Raw genomic sequence first — 24007 nt, forward strand, 5'->3', positions numbered from 1 at the left:
TAATTATAGAGTTTTATTCTATCAGGCATTTTTTGAAAAAGTTAGGCCGACAATCTTGACTAAAATACTTTTATAATACAGGTCTTGAAAATAGTTTTAGTATCTATTTTCTTCACTAATTATCAGCTTTAATCCTGACAAGGTAGCTTTCAGAGGATGTGACTATAAAATATGTCAAGCTAGCTGGGAGGTTTTCAATGTAGATAATTGGATACATATCTAAATTTGAATAATAAAGAGCTATAGTATAGCAATATTGTACTATAGTTCCTTACAGTCAGAATTTCATTTTAATATTATTGGTTTTCAAACATGTTTTGACTATAGGTATGCTTTTTCTAGAACTTGACAACACATATTACTCTTGCTCATGGAAAAATTAGCAAGATATTAGTGTTCAATTTAATGAATATTTCCATAACTAACATTTATTGTTTATATGTGTGTGCATACTCTCAGTCATCTTCGACTCTTTGTGACCCCATGGACTCCAGTCCACCAGTCTCCTCTCTCCATGAGACTTCCCAAGCAAATGGTTTCCATTTCCTCCTCCAGGGGATCTTCCTGACCCAGGGATCGAACCTGTGCGTCTTGCATTGGCAAGGGGTTCTTTACCAGCTGAGCCACCAGGGAAACCCCAAACACCTATTATGTATTTATTAGTCTCTGTATTTAAACTCACAATGACCTGCAATTCAGGTAATGTAATCCCTAGTTTAGAGAGGGGGAAATTGAAGCTCAGAGGTGTTAATTCATTTGGATACTCACTGGCTAAAAGGAAATTTCAGACAGCCTTTGAAACCTGTTAATTTCAAAGTCTACACTCCTGTGCTACTCATACCAGGCCCTGAGCTGGGCCTGAATGAGCTAAGAGATTAGGAAGACAGTTTCCTACAAACAATATTAAAGAAAATTTGGTACTTACCTGCCCCACACAGATCCGTTATGTTAATGCGAGTGGGCAGGGAACTGCCTTTCGAGTTAGCTGCAGACACAGCCACAGCCCAGTTCCCAGTTCTGGGAATTACCCAGGTCCAGGAAGTGTGTTCTGTGATGTTCTGTAGTGTGATTTCCCCTCCTGCCACCTTCTGCAAGGTCACTTGATAGTGGAGGATTTTTCCTCTTGCTTCCGATAGACTCAGATTCTGCAACAAAACACACTTACTTACTGTGTACTCTCAGACAAGGTCACTGGATGCTCTATGCTAGGACCTCATGACTGCCTGCAGCAGGTGACTACACTAGAGTGACCTTTTTTTTTTTTTACATTTTTTCATTTCTTCCACCACACACTTATGCTCCACCAAGCTCCACCACTTATAGAAAACAATCAGTTAACATTTTTAAAAAGTTAATTCTTAAAGAATTGTTTGGGAACAATCCCAGAAAGTAAGCATAAAACTAATTCTTTGTATTGTAACCCTGTTAGACAAGGACCATGAGAAACAGAATCACTGGAAATGGAGAGTTGCCCAAGCCTGTGTTGGCAGTGCCTGTCCATGCCTAGTGTAGGGAGAGAAAGGCATTGCTCACCAGACTTAAGCATCACAGTTTTCTTGCAAGGCTCTTCCTTTCATGGGGTGTGGCATGACCTCAAGATGCTGAAAAACACACCTTAGGGTTGGCAAATGCCCCTTTTTCTGGTTTCCTGCTCCTAAGCCATCTTTTAATAATTTGGTATCCTATGTCTTTTATCTGTCAGGAGAGGCTGGGTTAATATGAATATCTGTTTCATTTAGAATTTGTATCTTCCACTTTAAGTGAAAAAACTGGCCTTCTGATTATAATTTGGCTTCTGAAATAATTAGCATGCTGCAAGAGGATACTCCTATCTGCTGACTCAGGCCTTCTGGTTGGCCCAACAGCTGCAATTCTCACTATAAATTAATGCATGAACATCCAGCTTTTTCATATTTCAGGCTCTGGGAGCTTGAATGATGCAGGTCATGTCCTAGGTGCCTTTCTGGATCCACAAGGGCCAAGACTAGATCATAAAACATGGTCAATGCAATGGGTGAATGCCATGTGGCTGGGGGCATTTTGGGGTGCACATTCAGCTTTTCCCTATAAGACATCCTGTGTCCTGGCAAGAACCACAAAGTTTTGGTGGGGCAAGTGTCCATCACAGCTGATCTTGTGTGGATTAAAACAAGTGAGTGCTTTTGACATTGTGATGTTCTGAACTGTTATTAATAAACATGCCCTTGGCCACAGAAGAAAAAAAAAAAGATAAATAAGTAAAAGCTGGGTAGGGAAGACCATTCGATCAGGTCTCTCTCACTCCATCCTTCCCTACTTGTCTCTTTGGTAGCTCCAGAGGGTAGCACCCAAATGTACTTCCCAAGAGTTGGCGCTCACAAAACTCCTCATTCTTGCCAGGGACCCAGGAGGCAAATAGGGAAACAGCCTCTATTATGGCCCCCTCATTGTCCTTCACAGACACCTTGGTAATCTCATGCAATCCAATGGTAGAATGCTAACAGAAGGGGGGAAATGTCAAGTCCTCCTGGGTCCAATGAACCTACGTAGTGACTGCTGTGGAAATCTATCTGATCCCAGTGATCTGGTGAGCAGAGGTATGGGTTGGAAAGATGAGTGAAGGAGGGCAGCGAAGGGCCTGGACCTATCTTGCATTTTCTCTTCAGATCCCATATTTTTGAGCTGCAAATATCAGTGAGAAAATGAAGATGGGGCCAACAAGTTAGACAAAGGAACATGGTATCCCTTGACTTGTGCTTGTATAAAATGTCAAACTCAAGTTTGGGGATAAAGGTTAACATCAATCAGTTAACTAATCTCCTTAACCAAACTGGAAAATGGACCTAACTTGTCTAGCAAGGTCCATAGAATAAAAGATTCAATGAGTTCAGTGAGTCAGTGGGGAAACAAGTATTTAGCCAGCAGGCAGGCGGTCTCCTGAAGCACCTGAAAACAGTGTGATTAGGTTAGTTAAAAAAATTAGGTAACATTAAGTTTGCAAACCATGTACATAATCCATCACCGGTGGATTAACCTGGCTCTAAGGGAATGGAATAACAACAGAATTAAATAATGGAATAAGTATTCCAGTTTTAATAAGAGCTAGAATAGAATACCAGAAGAGCAGAACTGGAGGGGATTCTCCAGATGAACAATTAATTCAGTGTTTCATTTTATCAACAGAGGAAACTAAGTCCCAGGGACACGAGATGGCCACACGAGTGGCCTTTGCTTAAGGCCACTCAAGAGACAGATGGAGGAGCTGAGTGGAATCAAGGGCTCCTGACCTCCAGACTCATGACCCCTCCACTCTGACTCGCTACTCCTTCTATTGGCAAGCCAGTTGGTGAGTACAGGCGCCATATTGCGTAGTTGGGTCCTCAGTCACCCTTCTGGCCCAGAGTTGCAAAGCAGCCTCTGTAATTGTGCGGCTGTGGTATGCTCTGATGTGGAACATCAATAGTGGGCATGAGGTTGGTAATTTGGGGAGGGTGGAGATCCAGAATTCTTTCTCCAGAGCCGACAGGCTCTGAGTCAGAAGGGGACAAGTTCTGAAACAAAAAGAACCTTGGCCTGATGAGCCAGCTGGGTCTTTTCAGATAAACTTATTTTTTCCTCTAGTGTTTATTTGGGTGGGTGAGAAGGGGGAATCTATCATCTATTGGGCCATACCATGAATCAGGAGCTCTACAATGAGTGTCACAATAAATGTGACACTCCCTATTCTGATGAGAGTGCTAAAGCTCAAGAGAGGTTAAGAAATAAACTTGTCCCCATAGTAATGTGAGATTTTAGTGCGCCCCCTGGTGGATGTGAGAGATGAAGGAGATACTCCTATTGAGCCAGGGATCCCTGTGAACATCACAAAGACAGGGTACTTCTTGTCCCTTCTTGGACAGTGCTAAGAGCAGATTTCAGCCAGTGATATTACTGTCGTCATCTTCTTCTACTGGTAAGAATACACTAAGAAGAAAAATGTGTCCACGGCTTCTCTCCCTTCAGTTTTCTTTCTGCTCTGTCCTGTGGAAAATGACCTAAACTTGGTGAACTTAGCCTTTCTGACTTTGGTTTGTCCAAAGAGCAAGGAGTGAGCTCCCTTATAAACCGTTATAATAATTCTGCTGCCTGAAAAGGCTTTCAGAATAAAAAATAACTTGGTGAATGCAATCCAAGAAAGCACAAAGTCTGATGCATTTCAGAATGCATTGCCCCGTTTCTGTTTTAAAGTGTATTATAGGAAAGGCGTTTCTGTGAATTGATAAAGCATTTCCTCTTAGGACTTAAAAACTACTGTACTGACAATAAAGTACTATTTTACTTCTGAATTTCTCTTCAGGCAAAAAATAACTTTTTAAAAACTGGTAGAGTTTAGCCTATATCAGAGAAGAGCGCCTGTAATCAAGACCCTTTGGAAAGCTGAGGAGTTTGAACATTTACTAATCACAGCTTTATCTGTGAGGTTTTTTTTTTTTTTTTTTCTTTTGGGTTCTGAAACACTGCTGACTTGGTTCTTGTTATTAGGACAGATCTTTGACTTTTCTGTTCCACCACTTAGCAGCTGTGTGACCTTGGGCAAGCTGTTTCAACTCTCTGAGCCTCAGTTTCCTCACATGTAAAGTGAGGATAATTCTTTGTGCAGCACAGGTATATTGGAGGATTCAGTGACCTAAGGGAAGCAGACTGTTTCAAAACAGTGTTTGGTGCATGACAGATGTGAAGACACTTGGTGGGTACTGTTTATTCACTCTAATATAAAAATCATCATGATTGGCACTTTACCCTTATGGCTCTTCTTTGAATCTTCTATTATTCTTAACCTGGCATATACCACAGCTCCCTGTGGAAGTCTCACCAATATCACACAGTTGATTACAAAGTATATATACCATTTGTGGGTTTAAGCCTGAATACTTCAACTTTTCAACTTACGACTGCCTTCAGCAACCCTAGTTCAAAGTAAGGACAGTCTTTACCTGGAAGGTTTTAAAATCACTGTACTGGAAATTTCTATCTGTGGATCTGTTTTCCCCATTAGCCTGTCAGTTTATTTTTGCATCCTCAGTGTCACACACAGTGTTTGCCTCCTAACAATGACCTTGCAAACACTTTTCACAATTCTCTCTTTAGTTTTCATAGCAATCTCATGTAGTATATGCTGTTATTATCTACACTGTGCTCATAAGGCACAGAGAGGTTGAGCACCATGCTCAAGGACACACAGCCAGCAAGTGGTAAAGCTGGAACTTGAACCCAGGTAGCACAGCTGCTCTACCTGGAGGATGAGGTCTTAAACTGCTGTCATGCTGGCACTCAGTAGACATTCCCCAGGTGTTCTGTTACTCTGAACTGATTTACCTTCTGGCAGTTACCCTGGCATAATGATTTCTATCTTGTTTTATAGCTGGAAAACAGCAAAATAATGGAAACTTTTTAAGAGCAAGCTTTAACCCCCCTTGCGTCTGTGTTTTCTATGTTCTGTTAATTCTCTGCTACTTACTCTTATCTTTGTCACTGACCACATTCTGCTATCCAATCCAAATTCCCTGCAATTGCAGCTGGTATAGCATGTGTGACCAGCAAGCAAGGGAAAGCAACCTGTTCTGTCTGAAAGCATCTGCAGCAATTCTGTGCCAGCCTGTGTTGGGACAGGGCTGGGAAAGGGAAGGAGAAAGAGTTGAATACCACAACAAAACTAATCTTCCCATCTGCTGCTTTTGTATTTAAATATTGATTCTGATGTTGTATAGCTCCTATAATTACATAAGGCTCCTGGCAGCCAATCTTCCCTGGGGATTCACAATAGACCTTTGTCCTCCATCAATATAAACCAGGTTACAAATAATACTTCCTACTTTTATTGAATCCCTTTCATATGAGGAGGCCAAAGAATTCATGGCTTCAGTGCAATGTGATACAGGCTGGAACACTCTTCATTCACCCAAGACAAAGACAGGGAGAAAGAAACCAAGTGAATGTACTAAACAAGCTGCTTCTGATCTCAACTGTCTTTCTGAAGCTGTGCTGTTAACTAGTATGGGGCTGGCTCTTTTCTCTTTCTCCTTGTCTTCTATGGTTTGAGGGTAGCTATTTATCAAAATGAATTACTTCTTTTAACAAGTGAGTCTTTTCCCTGCTCAATCTTTTCCCCACTTTTGGAAACAAGCGTTTCCCCATCTCTCCTTTCCTGCTTGTCAAGGCTTAGGAATCTTCCTCACTACAGGAGGGAGCCATGTAGCCTTTGAAATGAAGCTATCCTGACCTAGGATGGGGTGCCATCTGGAGGGTGAGCTCTTGGCCTCTGTGCCATACTGGCACTTAATAGACATGTGCATGCGTGCATGCTCAGTCGCTTCAGTTGTGTCTGACTCTGCGACCCTATGGACTGTAGCCTGCCAGGCTCCTCTGTCCCTGGGATTCTCCAGGCAAAAATACTGGAGTGAGTTGCCATGTCCTTCTCCTAGGGATCTTCCCAACCTGGGGATCAAACCCGAGTCTCCTGCATTGGCAGGTGGATTTTTTACCACTGAGCCATGAGAGAAGCCCCAAGATAGATCATTAGTAATTTTTAAATTGATTACATGTTGAAATGATAACATTCCCAATAAACCTGTGTTAAGTGATACATACTATTAAAATTAACTCCATCTGTTTTTTTTAATTTCCTAAAATGTGGCTATGAGAAAGTTTGAAATTACACATATGGCTTGCATCTGTGGCTTGCTTTATACTGGGTTGGCCAAAAAGTTTGTTCAGGTTTGTGTGCCCTCTTATGCTGAATGAACTTTTTGGCCAACCCAATATTTCTATGGGATAGCACTTCACTAATGTGATTCTGTACATGCCAAAGCCATGTCCCCCTGAGGTCTTCCCAGCAAATGTTCTCCCACCCTTGTCCTGACTAATTTGTTCTTCTGGGGAGCTCCAATATTACCTTCTCGTATTTTTTTAAGTCAGAAAACTGTAATAACACCTGGACAGAATCAATATAAACAATTTAAGGGAAAATACATGATATTTTCTAAAGCTTTTAAATATTCCAAAAGATTTTATCCTTAAAACTCAGTTTAAACAAACAAAAACTTCACCCTAATTAATCCTCAGCAACTAGACTGCTGACTCATTTTACCCACACCTCCAAATCCTTTCAACCAAATAAACTACAAGCAGATGCTCACATGGATTCTGATTGTGGGCCTATCTTTCCAGGTGTAGACCCTCCCGTCCCTTGTGTCTTCCTGACGCTCTGTCTCTTTAACTGCAGTGACTCATCGCCTGAGCTTCACTTTGGTCTATGGTTCACCACGTTAGCTGCACAGAGAATGGGAAATGCTGAAACTGCCAGTATTACCTTCTGAAAGGTCCTGACTCCTCACCCCTCCCCTCCCTGGTCATAGTCCCCTCAGCTGAACCTTGAACTCCTTCTTAACACCCGAAGACCCTCACCATGCCCTCTGCATTTCTGTCCTCCTCTGCTGGACGGTGAGCTCAAGGACATGGAGCCTGCCCCTGGCTTGTTCACGTCCATGTCCCTGCATACAACATGGGCTCTAGGCCTAAAGAGGGGCTTTAATGTACTTGTTCGCATGGATGAACAAACGAGGGAGTGAGTGAATGAAGAAGGGAATTCAGCTCCATCTGCACACAGACATTTCTCTTCCAGACCCATGGTCTAAACCTAAACTTCAGAAAGTTTATGATTAGCCATGCTTCAGACAGTGAGAGGACTCTGAAGAAACTGACAGAGGAAACTGGAAAGGGTAATGTAGCTTTAATCCACTGTCGTATCTTTTCATACGTCAGATCAGATCAGATCAGATCAGTCGCTCAGTCGTGTCTGACTCTTTGCGACCCCATGAATTGCAGCACACCAGGCCTCCCTGTCCAATACCAACTCCCAGAGTTCACTGAGACTCATGCCCATCGAGTCAGTGATGCCATCCAGCCATCTCATCCTCTGTCGTCCCCTTCTCCTCCTGCCCCCAATCCCTCCCAGCATCAGAGTCTTTTCCAATGAGTCAACTCTTCACATGAGGTGGCCAAAGTACTGGAGTTTCAGCTTCAGCATCATTCCTTCCAAAGAAATCCCAGGGCTCATCTCCTTCAGAAGGGACTGGTTGGATCTCCTTGCAGTCCAAGGGACTCTCAAGAGTCTTCTCCAACACCACAGTTCAAAAGCATCAATTCTTTGGTGCTCAGCCTTCTTCACAGTCCAACTCTCACATCCATACATGACCACAGGAAAAACCATAGCCTTGACTAGACAGACCTAATGTCTCTGCTTTTGAATATGCTATCTAGGTTGGTCATAACTTTCCTTCCAAGGAGTAAGCGTCTTTTAATTTCATGGCTGCAGTCACCATCTGTAGTGATTTTGGAGCACAGAAAAATAAAGTCTAAAACTGTTTCCACTGTTTCCCCATCTATTTCCCATGAAGTGATGGGACCGGATGCCATGATCTTCGTTTTCTGAATGTTGAGCTTTAAGCCAACTTTTTCACTCTCCTCTTTCACTTTCATCAAGAGGCTTTTTAGTTCCTCTTCACTTTCTGCCATAAGGGTGGTGTCATCTGCATATCTGAGGTTATTGATATTTCTCCCGGCAATCTTGATTCCAGCTTGTGTTTCTTCCAGTCCAGTGTTTCTCATGATGTACTCTGCATATAAGTTAAATAAACAGGGTGACAATATACAGCCTTGACGTACTCCTTTTCCTATTTGGAACCAGTCTGTTGTTCCATGTCCAGTTCTAACTGTTGCTTCCTGACCTGCATACAGGTTTCTCAAGAGGCAGGTCAGGTGGTCTGGTATTCCCATCTCTTTCAGAATGTCCCACAGTTTATTGTGATCCACACAGTCAAAGGCTTATATTCAAAGTGACTTTCTTCTTAAAGGATGGAAGCTGAATTAACTGAAGGAAAAGTGTACTGGAATCACAGATGGAAATAACTGGTCAAAGCAAAGGAAATGATGTGAAAGTCTGTGCAGAAGGGGATGTTAGAATGTGAGGGAAAGAATTGGTGACCCCTTGTGAAGGGCTCTCGTCCAACACTGGGGCTGTTGGTGACACAGCCACATTTTCTACCACCGCATTTACTGTTTTGACAATACCCAGGTGTTTTTGCTCTATTCATAGATTAGGCTCAATTTTTTGGCTTCAACATAGAAAGTACTTTTTCTCTTAAAAGCAACTATGGGGACTTCCTTAGTGGTCCAGCAGTTAGGACTCCATGCTTTTACTGCAGGTTCAATCCCTGGTCGAGGAGCTAAGATCTCAAAAGCCGTGTGGTGTGACCAAAAATTAAAAAAAAAAAAAAAAAAAAAAAGCTATGGCAAAAAACAGTACGGAATACTTTTGAGGAAATGTAGCTTTTAGGAGAAACCAAGGTGTGGGAAAATGAGGAACTACATAGGAACCAGAACAACAGCTGTCTTCTCCACCCTCAACACACTCACACTCACATTCATAAATAGACACACATGTAGATGCTCACATTCACACCCAACCCCCACACTCACAGACCCACACATACTCACCCACACTCACACCCACATACACCCCACACACCCATCTTCCACACATTCACGCCTTTACACTCACTCACTGCAATGGTGATTCACACCCTGGAATTTCACACCTAATGTGATGGTGTCAGGAGGTGGGGCCTCTGTGAGTTGATTAGGTCATAAGGGTGGAGCACCCATGGATGGGATCAGCACTCTCTAAGACCCCGGACAGCTGTCTAGCCCATTCCACCATGTCACCATGTGAGGACGCAGGAGAAGTCTGCAATCCAGAAGAGGGCCCTTACCTAACCATGCTGGCAGCCAGATCTCAGACTTCCAGCATCCAGAACTGTGAGAAATTGATCTCTGCTATTTACAAGCCCCAAAACTATGGTGTTTTATTAGATGTGACTAAAACACTTACATACATGCACAGCATACATGCCTGCACAATCACACACGTACTCATATCTGCACACCCACACAATCAGATCCCTCCCACGAATACAAAATTCACATGCATTCATACACATGTGCATTCACACACACACAACACATATGCAGACACACCACTCCAGACACTCACATCCTCACCACGGACCCGTCTCCCCTCCCTCCACCCACCCCCGCCCCCACCCTCAGCACACACCTGGGCTGTACCCATTCAGCATCAAGTTGTTCTTCTCTAGTGTAAACATACTAGAGAAATGAAAGGTCATCTCTCATTTCCCCAGCCGCAAGAGAAACGTGCTCTCTCTGTGTTCACAGGCTGACGGGGTTTTACTTGGGGCTTCCTTTGGTGCTGAAGCCCTGAATTCCCCTCTGCAGTGGCGGGGTGTCCCTTTCATTGGGTTTCCCAGTATTGATCAAAGTTAGAAAAGAAAAATCACCCACCACACGCATGTCTTCGCTTCCCTTCCCCAGTAAGGTCTGACTGGGCCCCACCACAAAGCACCTGATCTGGCTGCAGGCTGTTCTGAGGTTTTGATGAGTTCCTCTTGTCACAGCACTGCCCTGTCAGCTCCCAGTCCTGCCTGAGGGCGGCAAGAGGAATCCCCAGTCGGAGGAATGGGAGTGTTTCCAAACAGAAGGGCAGTATTCCACTCAGGAAGGGCTCCCAGCAGCAGGCACCACATTACAGAAATCCTTGTGAGAAATAGCTTCCCCTCCCCAGACTGCAGTTTCCGTGTTTGTAAAATGATTGCTGTAACTGCATGCTGCTTAAATGCCCTTTGGCTCTAGAGGTCTGGGATTCGTGGTTCTGGAGCTCAGAGCAGAACCACTCATCTCAGTAACTCTGGGCAGGATTTAATTGCCACTTCCTGTGTAGGGCCGTTGAAGAAATCCAGGATTCAACAGAAAAAGACTAAGTCCTGTGTGTGCATGTGCTAAGTCACTTCAGTTGTGTCTGATTCTGTGTGACCCTATGCGCTATAGCCTGCTAGGCTCCTCTGTCCCTGGAACTCTCCAGGCAAGAAAACTGGAATGGGTTGCCATTTCCTTCTCCAGGGGAATCTTCCCAACCCAGGGGTCAGAACCCAAATCTCTTATGTTTCCTGCATTGGCAGGAGGGTTCTTTACCACTAGCGCCACCTGGGAAGCACCAGGGACTAAGTCCTGTAACAACCCTGTAAAACAAAAGGCTGGCTCCAACTCTCCTTTTTCAGGGTGGACAATTGCCAAAGGTTTTGAAGGTGCCCTTTCATGACCACCATCTAGCATAAGGTTGTAGAAGCTTCTAGTTTTTACATTTTTGATTTCTTATTCAAATCCGTTCCGGTCCAAAAGATCCTTCTTGGGCACACAATTTTGGCTCCACAGAAGAAAACCTTTTGCTGCGATTCATGGGGTCACAAAGAGTTGGACACAACTGAGCGACTGAACTGAACTGAACTGAACTTATAGACAAGAGATGCCATCAAGGTGGGCTGTCTCCAGAGCAGTTCTTCCTGTCCCAGAAGGTCCTAGCAGAGACATCTGTCTGTCCCGGCTGGACTAGGAGCAATGTTCATGAGAGATAGGGTGGACCAGAAGAGTTTTGAAGTCCTTTTGAATTTCAAGACTTCATTTTAGAACCTAAAGCTTTGTAAGAAACAGGGACAAAATTAAGATGAGCAGCAGAGAGGAATCTGCATATGGAAGTTTGCTAAACATTACCTGTTTGCTAACAAATCGTTATTTTGACTTTGCTCCGAGGCTGGTTTCAGGGTGTCCTGCTTACGCCTGTTCTAAATGCTCTTTGTGACAGAAAGAAACACAGGTCTAGCACTGGGTATGTTGCTTACACTGTTATGAGAAAAATGTTGCAGTACCATCTAATTTACCTTGGCAGCCCCAGTGATTTTTCTGGGTTTACACCTTCTCATTTACTTGTGCCTCCACCCCCAACCTTGAATTCTGCAGGTACTTTGATCATTACCCTCATTCTACCAAGAGAAACCCCAGAGTTGAGAGGAATGAAATGGGACCAGAACAGCATATTTTCAGATAACTGTAAAGGACATTTTTGGAGGAGGGATCTTTACGGGATGAAGAATTTGCATTTTAACCAGTTGCTTACTTGTGAAAATGAAAACCAACAGCCAGGAATTGAGCTAGGTTCTTCTATACTATTTACAAATTGCGGTTGCTCTAAATGCCTTGCTTTAAGAATAATCTTGCTATTAAAAATTCATTTTTTAAGATAAATTTTAAGCTGCAGTTTTAGTTTCAAAGTGAAGAACTTGATAATGACTCACCAAGCTATTTACAGTAGTCTCCTTTTATACCAGAGATTCTATGTGTGAGAGAGAGAAAGGGAAAGAGGGAGAAAGAGCTCATTTCTTAAAATTGAAGAAGACCGTGATTATCAAAATCTATCATGCTAACCCCATCAGAGGACTTTATTACTCTGACTTCTAGTTTCATGCTTGTCAGCTGCATAATTCCAAAACTGTTTATTTACCCTTAACTGGAAGACATGTTGTAAAAAAGACATAGGTTTTGAGAAATAAAACCTCTTCTTATAAACATGCCAATCAGTAGCTCAATTCAAACAATATATATATTTTGGGGGGCAAAATGAGTCATACTATAGCAGAAAGAGCTCTGGATGGGGTTTTAGTCCCAGCCCTGCACTTAGTAGGTGGTTGACTTTGTGAAAAACCTCCTTTTTTGGGCTCTCAGTTTTTTTCATGTGTTAGTGGGGATACTAGTATGTATCTCTTAGGGTTTTTGTAAGGGTTAAGTGAAATGATAATGCCAGCTTTCAGCACTTTGTGAAACTTTTACATTCTGTCATAACATTAGGCCTCATTGTTTGCTGGAAGGTTGTTCTGTTTACCACTGTTTTACTACTATTCCTGAAGAAAGGCTGTTTTCTATTCCTATTTCTCTTATTTTCTACTATTATTAGTATTCCTGAGGTAGAGGCGCTTACTTTCCACCCACTCACTTTTCAATGACCATAGAAAACATATTCCTAAATATCTATATCCACAGCTTTACCCTCCCCTAAAATGAAAAAGTGAGGTGGTCACTGCAGGGCATATTGTATCTGTTGGGTGGGAGGAATGGCAGCGGGGAGAACAGAATCAGAAGAGAAGGTGTGGGGAATGGCGTCAGAGGATGGGCACAGTTCGGGAAGGGAAGAGACCTTGATCTGACTGGAAGTGGATGAGGGAAAGATATGATTGCGTGGAGGCAGGAAGTCAAGAGTCCTCACCCTTGTGTTGGAAAAGTAAATGACATAAAGTCAACCATCGTGAAGATCTGGCTGAGAAAATGAGTTCCAACACAGTCTCTGAAGCCTCATATCAAAGCAACTATAGAACAAGTTCTTCGGCCTTGAAACTTACCGTTCAAATATGTAATTCTCTTCATATGTCAATTATATCTCAATTAAAAAAACTAAATATATAGTTCTCCTGAATTTTAAGTGGACACTGCAAACTTACCTTCCAGAAAAGAGAAATCTGTTGTCTATTGTAGTCAATGTGCTGTCTCATGTACCAGACATTTAACATCCCAATAGGCTCTGTTTTGAAGGGGAAAAAAATCCACAGCTTCATGTATATATACATATATACAAATACACAACCTAAAAACTTTAAAAGTCAATTGGTTATTGATTAAACTATTCTAAGAGAGTAGAATTATAGGATAATTTCAATTTTCTTTGTGTCCCAGTATTTCCCTTTTCCTTTTGTTAAATAATGAACATGCTTGACCACAGAAGTCATAAAAAACAAAGTGCTGTAGTCCATGGGGTCACAAAGAGTCAAACATGACTGTGTGACTAAATAACCACCTTAAAAACAAACTTTTAAAAATGACAAGGGGACATTACATTCTTAACTTACCCTTAAACATGTATTAGTAAAATAACTCAAAGAAAGTATACATGGTTAATTCTTTTTTGTTGGAATGCATAAAAAATTCTCAACAGAAAAGCAGACATAAATCATGAGGAAAACATTTTTCAATCCTGTAAATTACAAACACAAAGGCTGAACTTTGTGTTCATCTCCATTCCTGAATTTATGTTGGAGTATAATTATTTGGTTTTATGACCATTAGACAATAATCTATTTGTAAGGAAGTCTGTCTCATTCATCTTGCTGCTGCTGCTAAGTCGCTTCAGTCGTGTCCAACTCTGTGCGACCCCATGGACTGCAACCTACCAAGCTTCTCCAGGCAAGAACACTGGAGTGGGTTGCCATTTCCTTCTCCAATGCATGAAAGTGGAAAGTGAAAGTGAAGTCACTCAGTCATGTCTGACTCTTAGCGACCCCATGGACTGCAGCCTACCAGGCTCCTCCATCCATGGGATTTTCCAGGCAACAGTACTGGAGCGGGGTGCCATTGCCTTCTCCCTCATTCATCTTAGCATTCCTCATACCCAGTGCAGTGCTTAGAATGTAACAGGCTCCCAGTTACTCTTTGTTAAATGATGAATAAGCAAATGAACAAACCAGACAATCTCATCTACTTGATGCTGAAACACAGGCTGAACTAGTAAAAGAAATAACCACCAATCCATAAAACAATGGTCAAATATGACCTGATTTAATTTGAGAAAGTCAACTGAACATATTTTTTGAAAAGAAACTGAATAATCAACTCCTATGTCTAAGTGTGTATGTGTATTATCAATGCATGAAATAGTTTTCACTGTGACTCAGATCATGAACTCCTTATTGCCAAATTCAGACTTAAATTGAAGAAAGTAGGGAAAACCACTAGACCATTCAGGTATGACCTAAATCAAATCCCTTATGATTATACAGTGGAAGTGAGAAATAGATTTAAGGGCCTAGATCTGATAGATAGAGTGCCTGATGGACTATGGACGGAGGTTCATGACATTGTACAGGAGACAGTGATCAAGGCCATCCCCATGGAAAAGAAATGCAAAAAAGCAAAATGGCTGTGTGAGGAGGCCTTACAAATAGCTGTGAAAAGAAGAGAAGCGAAAAGCAAAGGAGAAAAGGAAAGATATAAGCATCTGAATGCAGAGTTCCAAAGAATAGCAAGGAAAGATAAGAAAGCCTTCCTCAGTGATCAATGCAAAGAAATAGAGGAAAACAACAGAATGGGAAAGACCAGAGATCTCTTGAAGAAAATTAGAGATACCAAGGGAACACTTCATGCAAAGATGGGCTCAATAAAGGACAGAAATGGTATGGACCTAACAGAAGCAGAAGATATTAAGAAGAGGTGGCAAGAATACACAGAAGAACTGTACAAAAAAGATCTTCATGACCAAGATAATCACGATGGTGTGATCACTCACCTAGAGCCAGACATCCTGCAATGTGAAGTCAAGTTGGCCTTAGAAAGCATCACTATGAACAAAGCTAGTGGAGGTGATGGAATTCCAGTTGAGCTATTTCAAATCCCAAAAGATAATGCTGTGAAAGTGCTGCACTCAATATGTCAGCAAATTTGGAAAACTCAGCCGTGGCCACAGGACTGGAAAAGGTAAATTTTCATCCCAATCCCAAAGAAAGGCAATGCCAAAGAATGCTCAAACTACCGCACAATTGCACTCATCGCACACACTAGTAAAGTAATGCTCAAAATTCTCCAAGCCAGGCTTCAGCAATACGTGAACTGTGAACTTCCAGATGTTCAAGCTGGTTTTAGAAAAGGTAGAGGAACCAGAGATCAAATTGCCAACATCCGCTGGATGATCGAAAAGGGAAGAGAGTTCCAGAAGAACATCTATTTCTGCTTTATTGACTATGCCAAAGCCTTTGACTTTGTGGATCACAATAAACTGTGGGACATTCTGAAAGAGATGGGAATACCAGACCACCTGACCTGCCTCTTGAGAAACCTGTATGCAGGTCAGGAAGCAACAGTTAGAACTGGACATGGAACAACAGACTGGTTCCAAATAGGAAAGGAGTATGTCAAGGCTGTATATTGTCACCCTGTTTATTTAACTTATATGCAGAGTACATCATGAGAAATGCTGGGCTAGAAGAAGTATAAGCTGGAATCAAGATTGCCGGGAGAAATATCAATAACCTCAGATATGCAGATGACACCACCCTTATGGCAGAAAGTGAAGAGGAACTCAAAAGCCTCTTGATTAAAGTGAAGGAGGAGAGTGAAAAAGTTGGCTTAAAGCTCAACATTCAGAAAACTAGGATCAAGGCATCTGGTCCCATCACTTCATGGGAAATAGATGGGGAAACAGTGGAAACAGTGTCAGACTTTATTTTTCTGGGCTCCGAAATCACTGCAGATGGTGATTGCAGCCATGAAATTAAAAGACACTTACTCCTTGGAAGAAAAGTTATGACCAACCTAGATAGCATATTCAAAAGCAGAGACATTACTTTGCCAACAAAGGTCCGTCTAGTCAAGGCTATGGTTTTTCCAGTGGTCATGTATGGATGTGAGAGTTGGACTGTGAAGAAGGCTGAGCGCCAAAGAATTGATGCTTTTGAACTGTGGTGTTGGAGAAGACTCTTGAGAGTCCCTTGGACTGCAAGAAGATCCAACCAGTCCATTCTGAAGGAGATCAGCCCTGGGTGTTCTTTGGAAGGAATGATGCTAAAGCTGAAACTCCAGTACTTTGGCCACCTCATGAGAAGAGTTGACTCATTGGAAAAGACTCTGATTCTGGGAGGGATTGGGGGTAGGAGGAGAAGGGGACGACAGAGGATGAGATGTCTGGATGGCATCACCGACTCGATGGACATGAGTTTGAGTGAACTCCAGGAGTTGGTGATGGACAGGGAGGCCTGGAGTGCTGCAATTCATGGGGTCACAAAGAGTCAGACACGACTGATCGACTGAACTGAACTGAACTGAACTGAAATAGTTTTATTTCTCCCACTATCAGTTTTGTTTTGATTTACAGCCAGGGGTGGAATCAATGGAAGCAATCCCTGAAAACAGGCTTCAATTGTGCCAACCTAACTTGCGTAACAGTGACCCTCAGAGTATATTAGGGTGAATCTACCTTGGGGTTCCTTCTAGAGCAGCAAGTTCCATTTAACCAGCTAGAAATTCCCAGAAAGCTAAGTCCCACCTGGATGGCAGAAGACAAGCAGGCAGGAAAGGGAGAAGAGAAAGAAGGACAGAGAGGGGGCACATGTCCCAGCACATACCATGGGCAGGCCCCATGTGGGCCCATTCAATGACATCTCATGTCCTCCTCAGCTGCATGACATACTAGCTTTGGTGCAGTGGTTAAAGTGTGAGCTCCAGAGCCAGGCCCTCTATGGGCAAATCCAGGCTCTGTGATCCTGAAAAATGCTGCTGCTGCTACTGCTGCTAAGTCATTTCGGTCGTGTCCGACTCTGTGTGACCCCATAGACGTCAGCCCACCAGGCTCTCCCGCCCCTGGGATTCTCCAGGCAAGAACACTGGAGTGGGTTGCCATTTCCTTCTCCAATGCATGAAAGTGGAAAGTGAAAGTGAAGTCGCTCAGTCGTGTCTGACTCTTAGCGACCCCATGGACTGCAGCCTACCAGGCTCTTCCGTCCATGGTGTTTTCCATGCAAGAGTACTGGAGTGGGGCGCCATTGCCTTCTCTGGAACAATGCTAACTTGTCCTTAAGCCAGGTTCCTCATCTGTCAAATGAGGATCATAATTCTACACATCAGATGGGGCTATTGTGAGAATTTAAATGAACGTAAGAGTGCTTATACATGTTAAGCACTCAGTCAATTTAGCTGCTGTTGTTTTCTTCACCTGAAAACTGAAGTTCAAAGAAGTTAAGGAACTTGATCAAAGTTCCAGAACTAATTAGTGGGGAAGCCAGGCTTTGAACACAGCTCTGTTTGGTTTATGATCTTTGCTCTGCATCATGCAGTTGCCTGGCTCTGCTAAGGCTTACAACGTCTCTGTAAAACTTAGGTCTTCCATTGGGTGTGCCTCTTTCATGTTCTAGTCTTTTCCTTTGTCACTTCCTCTTCCTGCCTCTCTCACCTTCATCTCTTTGAACTTCTAAACATTCATTTCTTCCCCTTCTCTTCTGACCAGTGATAGTATTCACCCTTGCAGTGAGGACCTAACAGTAAGAAATGTGTACAGAAGACATTCTGAAAGTGCTCTCTATCCTCCAGGATTACAGGGACCCAGGAATCAAGCTCAGAACTTTTTTTTTCTGCTAGTCCATATGTAAAAAGGAAAAAAGCACAGGCAACAGAAAGGAAGGGGGCCTGGCATTTACTGACCACCTTCTGCTGCTGCTGCTGCTGCTAAGTCACTTCAGTCATGTCCAACTCTGTGTGACCCCATAGACGGCAGCCCACCAGGCTCCCCCGTCCCTGGGATTCTCCAGGCAAGAACACTGGAGTGGGTTGCCATTTCCTTCTCCAGTGCATAAAAGTGAAAAGTGAAAGTGAAGTCGCTCAGTCGTGTCCGACTACCATGTGCCAAATAATCTTTGGATACTATATATCCATGCTCTCACTTAATCCTCACACAATGCAGAGGGAGCATATGAGTAGACCTGTTTTGCAGCTGAGGACAAGGAGGCTGACAAAAGTCAAATGATTTACAAAAACTGCAGAGATGGTAATGGCAAAGCTGAGAGCTGGGCCCAAGTTTTGCTGTCTCCAAAGACCCTGCTCATCTGTTAGCATTCACCGTGTTGAGCAAAGATCTGAACACGCCACAAACTAGATGATCCAGACATTGACCACATAATCAGGATTTGGAAACTATGGTGTGCTCAGTGTCTAGGCCAGATGACACGTTCCATGGTGCTACATGTCTTCAGTTAATTACATATAGGTGAGAAATTTCAAGGGAACACTCGCCTCTCATTGCCACTCATTGCCTCTACAACCTACCAGATTATTACAGAGCTAAGAATCAAATTCAAGAGTCATAGTTTCTTCAAAAGATAAATTGCAAGTGAAGCTGAAATTTTAACAGTGCCAACCTGTAGTGTAAGCCTCTATGGGAGAGAAATCATTAGTCAAATCTGTATGGGTTTCAAAGTGTAAAACTTCATGACTAGAAATGTCAAACTACTGCTATGTAAAGCAATATAAGGGCTAACATTATAGAGAATCTTTGACATTCAACTGTCAAAATCACTTGGGAGTCCTAACCTCAGTGTTATCAAAAAGTCAGATAAAAGTATCATAGGCAGGTGAGAAAAGGAAAGACAAAGGCCATATGTCCCAAGTGACACACACAAAAAGGATGAATACAAATGATAAAAAGTATGAATATTGAGCAATGGAAGTCATTTCTCCTGAGACGAATGTACTATCCATGTGAAGGAAAAAAACTGGGTTAAAGAGGAAGGAATCACCAATATAAAAAAGGAAGATATCCTAAATTAAGCAGAAGATCAGCCTAACTGCCCTCAAAGGGTTCTTTCAACTCTGGTGGTGGCAGTTTAGTCATTAAGTCACATCTGACTCTTGTGACCGCATGGACTGTAGCCTGCCAGGCTCCTCTGTCCATGGGATTCTTCCGGCAAGAATACTGGAATGGGCTGCCATTTCCTTCTCCAGGGGATCTTTCCCACCCAGGAATCAAACCCGGGTCTCCTGCATTGCAGGCAGATTCTTTACTGACTGAGTTACAAGGGAATCCCAAGATTTGAGGATTCAATGAAACAGGACGTGTGGTAAGTAAATCAGGGCTAAGCCATGTGCTGCTTCTGAGATTAGCATTCATCTTGGAAGCCAAGGCAAGTGCAATGGTGTGGATGAGAGAAACTGAATTGCAAGTAGACAGCAATCCCTCCACCGAGGTTTTAGCACGCACCACTCCAGTACTTTTGCCTGGAAAATCCCATGGACGGAGGAGCCTAGTAGGCTGCAGTCCATGGGGTCGATAGAGTCGGACATGACTGAGCGACTTCACTTTCACTTTTCACTTTCATGCATTGGAGAAGGAAATGGCAACCCACTCCAGTGTTCTTGCCTGGAGAATCCCAGGGACGGGGGAGCCTGGTGGGCTGCCGTCTATGGGGTCGCACAGAGTTGGACACGACTGAAGCGACTTAGCAGCAACAGGGGTAGAGTAGAAAGATCTCTAAGAACAGTAAAAATAGAGAATTTAACACAAAGTGAATATGAAAAAGGAGTACCTTGAGAGATTTCAGGTAGTGGACTAAATTGAACCCATGAGAATATTTTGGTCCAAGCCATGCTCCAAGCAGGGAAAGACAGAACTAAGTAAGTCATCCACCACCTTGGTTCCTCAATGTCCACTCTTTGGACTGTGATACACTTCTCTAAAATCTAGTTTCAAATAACTCAAATAGATTCACAGATTCACAAACACCTACATGGTTAAACAAGTTTCTCAGTGGTAGACTCTTGCCTTCATACGTTACCACCTGCTATGTCTCCATGGGAAGCCCTACACACTCCCCCACCCTTCCTCCTCTTTGATGATTTCAACACTTTGTTCACTCTCTCTTTTCACTCCTTTCTGTCACTATTTTTGGTGGCTTATCATCCACAGGGGTTGCTTCTTCCCAATGGCTGATGCTGTAAGTCCCTCTACCTGCTCACTTCAAATGATCTGATTCTCTCACCTCATGTCTTTGCCTCACACTTCACTGAGCAAAAGGAAGTGATCAGACAGGGATCCCCTAATATTTCCACCATGAAAACTTTCAAACTTCCCCATCAGTTCCCTAACACATCACTTCTACTGACTTTACTGTGAATGAAGCATTCCCTACTTCCATCATAGGCCAACCCCTTGAGTTTTAGGTCCCATCCTCTTGCTTCATCAAGTATATCTCTCCCACTATTATCCTATTTCCTGTATCATTAATCTCTCTTTTTCTGCTGGGTCCTAAAATCACCTTGTAAATATACTGTATTATCTCTGATCCTAAAAAAAATTAAGGAATTTCTTAATGCTACATCCTACTCCAGCTACTGCCCAACATCTCTGCTCCCCTTCACAGAACTTCTTGAAGAGTTGTGAATCGTCACTGTCTTTATTTCCTCACCTCACATTCACTCTCATTCAATGCCCCACAACTCTACTTATGTTGTTCCTGGTCAGAAATTGATGCTGCTTTGTCAAATCTGATGATTACTTCTCTATTCTCACTTCAGTGGATTTACTGGGAACATCTGACATAGCTGAATACTCCACCATCTATTTTTTTCTTTTTAAGAAAGATAATCTTTCAACATCCAGATCACAAGTGAAGAGCCTATTTCTTAACAGAAGCAAGGATGTTTCCTCTATCCTAAAATCAATGGAGGCATCATGTTAGAGTCCTGATGGGGAAAAAAAGTGAGTTGCAAAAGATTATATACTGCATATAATTTTGATCAAGCTTAAAACAAGTGACACTAATCACTGTTTAGAAGTATATACATTTCTGAAAACTATGAGAAAAGTGTGATGATGACATAAACACACAATCCAGGGTAGTGGCTACCTGTGGGGAAGTGTGACAGGGTAAGAATACATCAGTAATTTTACAGCATTTAACTTGAATGATGAGTTTGTAAGTGTTCATTTTGTTGTTATGTTTTCTAATGAGAAAGTAGCTTAAACTAGGATAGCCAGAGTAGCAGTGGAAGCAATGAATAGATTTTGAATATGTTTAGGAGACCCAATGCTGGTATAAGGGAATGGGAGAAAAGGAGAATTTAAGGATAATTTCTCCATTTTTTGACTTGAATAACTAGGAAGATGGTAGAGTCATTAACCACGAAAGGAAGACTGAAACAGAGGCATTCTGAAAGCATTTTTCATTGGAGAAAAAACAATTTTTTTGGCTATGTGAGGTTTAGTGTATCTGTTGATATCTAAGTGAAGATGTAGAATAGGTGATTGGAGTACAAATCTGAAGTTCTGGAGAGACTCCAGAACAGAAACTATATTCTTTCTTTCTCTTTACCTACCTATCTAGTTTTAGAGCCATGAGCTTGAATGAGGTCAGCTGGGAAAAGAAAGAGACCCAATACAAAGCCCTGTATATTGAGATTAAGAAGAGAAAGATGGCCAGCATAAAAGACTAGGAAGAATGGGCCAACAGGGTAGAAGAAAAACCAACAGGGTAGAAGAGATTTCACAGAACTCAAGAGAAGCAAGTACTTCTAGGAGGTAATAGCTCTTCCGTTCTACTGCAGTACCTTGGAGACCGCATACTCCAGATGGTAGAAGGCCATAAGATTCCCTTTGGGCTTTGCAGCTTATTCTTGGTGCCATCTCTTCCAGGAATTTTCCCTGATGTTCCAAGATAGACTGTAAGTCCCTGAATCTGAGGATCTGACTGGTTATCATTGCATCTGAGTACCTGGCATAGTTCCTGGCATATATACATTCCTTACAGGCCATCCAGAGAAGTGTTTTTTACTCCCCACTGGCTTCTTTTGGAGGGTTTCATGAAAAGCATTTCTTCCCATTGGAGTGATTACCATCTTGTCAAATAATTAAGCTTAGGCATTTACTTCTTCCAGGGTAGGTGTTGAGCTTAGGAGAGGCCACAAGAAGAAGAAAAGAGGGTAGGGACACTCATTGGATCTCAAACGTAACATTTTCCCTCTAATGAAAATGTTTGTCGCTAAGCCCCTTTAGTAGGTAAATAACCATTCATTCTCATTTCCTCAAGTCTTAGGCAAAAAGATACAAGCATGATATTTTCAAGTTTAGCTAATTTAGGAATCAGCAAACTATGGCCCATGGACCAAATCTGACTGGTTCCCTATTCTGTTTTCAATATAGCCAGTGAACTAATGATAATAGCTTTCACATTTTTAGATGGTTGACAACCAATCAAAAGAAGAATCCTTTTTAGTGACATAAAAATTTTATAAAATTCAAGTTTCAGTGTGCAAAAATAAAATTTTGGATACAGTTTTGTCTATGTATTTCTAGACTGTCAATGGCTGCTTGCATGTGATAACAGCAAATTTTAATAGTTGTGACAAAGATCATAGGTCTGCAAAGCTGAAAATATTTATTATTTTCAGCTTTGGACCTTTATAGAAAATATTTGCTAACTCTTAAGCTAGACTTAACATCTTGCTTACTAACAGATGGTAAAATAACCTCTAGTATTTAATTGTTCACACCTAACCTATCCTATGGAGAAGGCAATGGCAACCCACTCCAGTATTCTTGCCTGGAGAATCCCAGGGATGGAGGAGCCTGGTGGGCTGCCATCTATGGAGCCACACAGAGTCGGACATGACTGAAGCGACTTAGCAGCAGCAGCAGCAACCTATCCTAGCAATTGTTTAAAATCACAAGTGAATGAACGATTGTCTAGCTTCTCAATGGGAAGATGGGTGGCTGCAGCTATGTTTTTTCCTCTCTTTGGGGATCTCTCACCAATTACCTATGCCATCACCATGATGGAGGAGGACTCCTCCTCTGGCACTAGTATGAGCATTTAAAACTTCCTTTATTAACTGTCCACGGTCAAGTTTACCAAGACCAAACATACAAATAACACTGAAAAATGATGAAGAATTAATAGGCAGAAAGACTTAATTGTTAATATAGCTCTAAGGAATGGTTCATTCACCTTTATTTTGGAGTCTCCTCCTGGGTGCTCAAAATGATGAGGAAGCACTGTACCCCAGTACTTGGGCATTTTCTCAGGCATGTGAAGACACTATGCAACCCAAACTCAAGACTGTTTTCCCACTAGAAGCAAAATATGACTGCTCGTTTCCCAGTCAGGCCCACATTTGACGTATACTGATTGATGGACTGTCTTCCTAAGCATAGGAATGTGATCTGTTTCCTTCCACCCCTTACTTAGTGGTCATTTTTAAAGTGTTCTTCATGGAGGACTGTGACAAGAGTTTAATTTAATGACAAGGGAAGGGGCATATGGAGTGAATAATGCCTTCATTCACTGCTGACATGCTATAAATAACTGCACCCAAACCACTAAGAGATAACATATTGTGCTGTTTTGAGTAGCCAAGACTGCAAAGAAAGAGCTCTATCATAATAACATTGCTCAGTTTTAGACAGTAATTAAAAAAAAAAAAAGCTTACTAGTATTTTTTTTTAAATGCCAAGTTACATTTGCATACACATCCCAAGGGTTAAAAGGAAGAAGTGTCAAAA

The 24007-nt window shown here is 42.2% G+C and overlaps 1 protein-coding gene across 3 annotated transcripts in view; it reads right to left on the reverse strand.

The window, feature by feature from the left end:
- IL12RB2 (interleukin 12 receptor subunit beta 2) overlaps nt 1–24007 on the reverse strand; it is an 87601-nt gene that overhangs the window by 37311 nt on the left and 26283 nt on the right. For all 3 annotated transcript variants that reach the window (XM_061411648.1, XM_061411647.1, XM_061411650.1), the window contains 2 exons: nt 13419–13498; nt 926–1145 (listed from right to left, as the gene is read on the reverse strand). In XM_061411648.1, the coding sequence (XP_061267632.1) occupies nt 926–1145; nt 13419–13498 (300 nt within the window). The remainder of the gene's footprint in view (nt 1–925; nt 1146–13418; nt 13499–24007) is intronic.

The sequence above is a fragment of the Bos javanicus genome, chromosome 3, assembly GCF_032452875.1.
Source record: "Bos javanicus breed banteng chromosome 3, ARS-OSU_banteng_1.0, whole genome shotgun sequence".
In the NCBI taxonomy this organism is placed as follows: domain Eukaryota; kingdom Metazoa; phylum Chordata; class Mammalia; order Artiodactyla; family Bovidae; genus Bos; species Bos javanicus.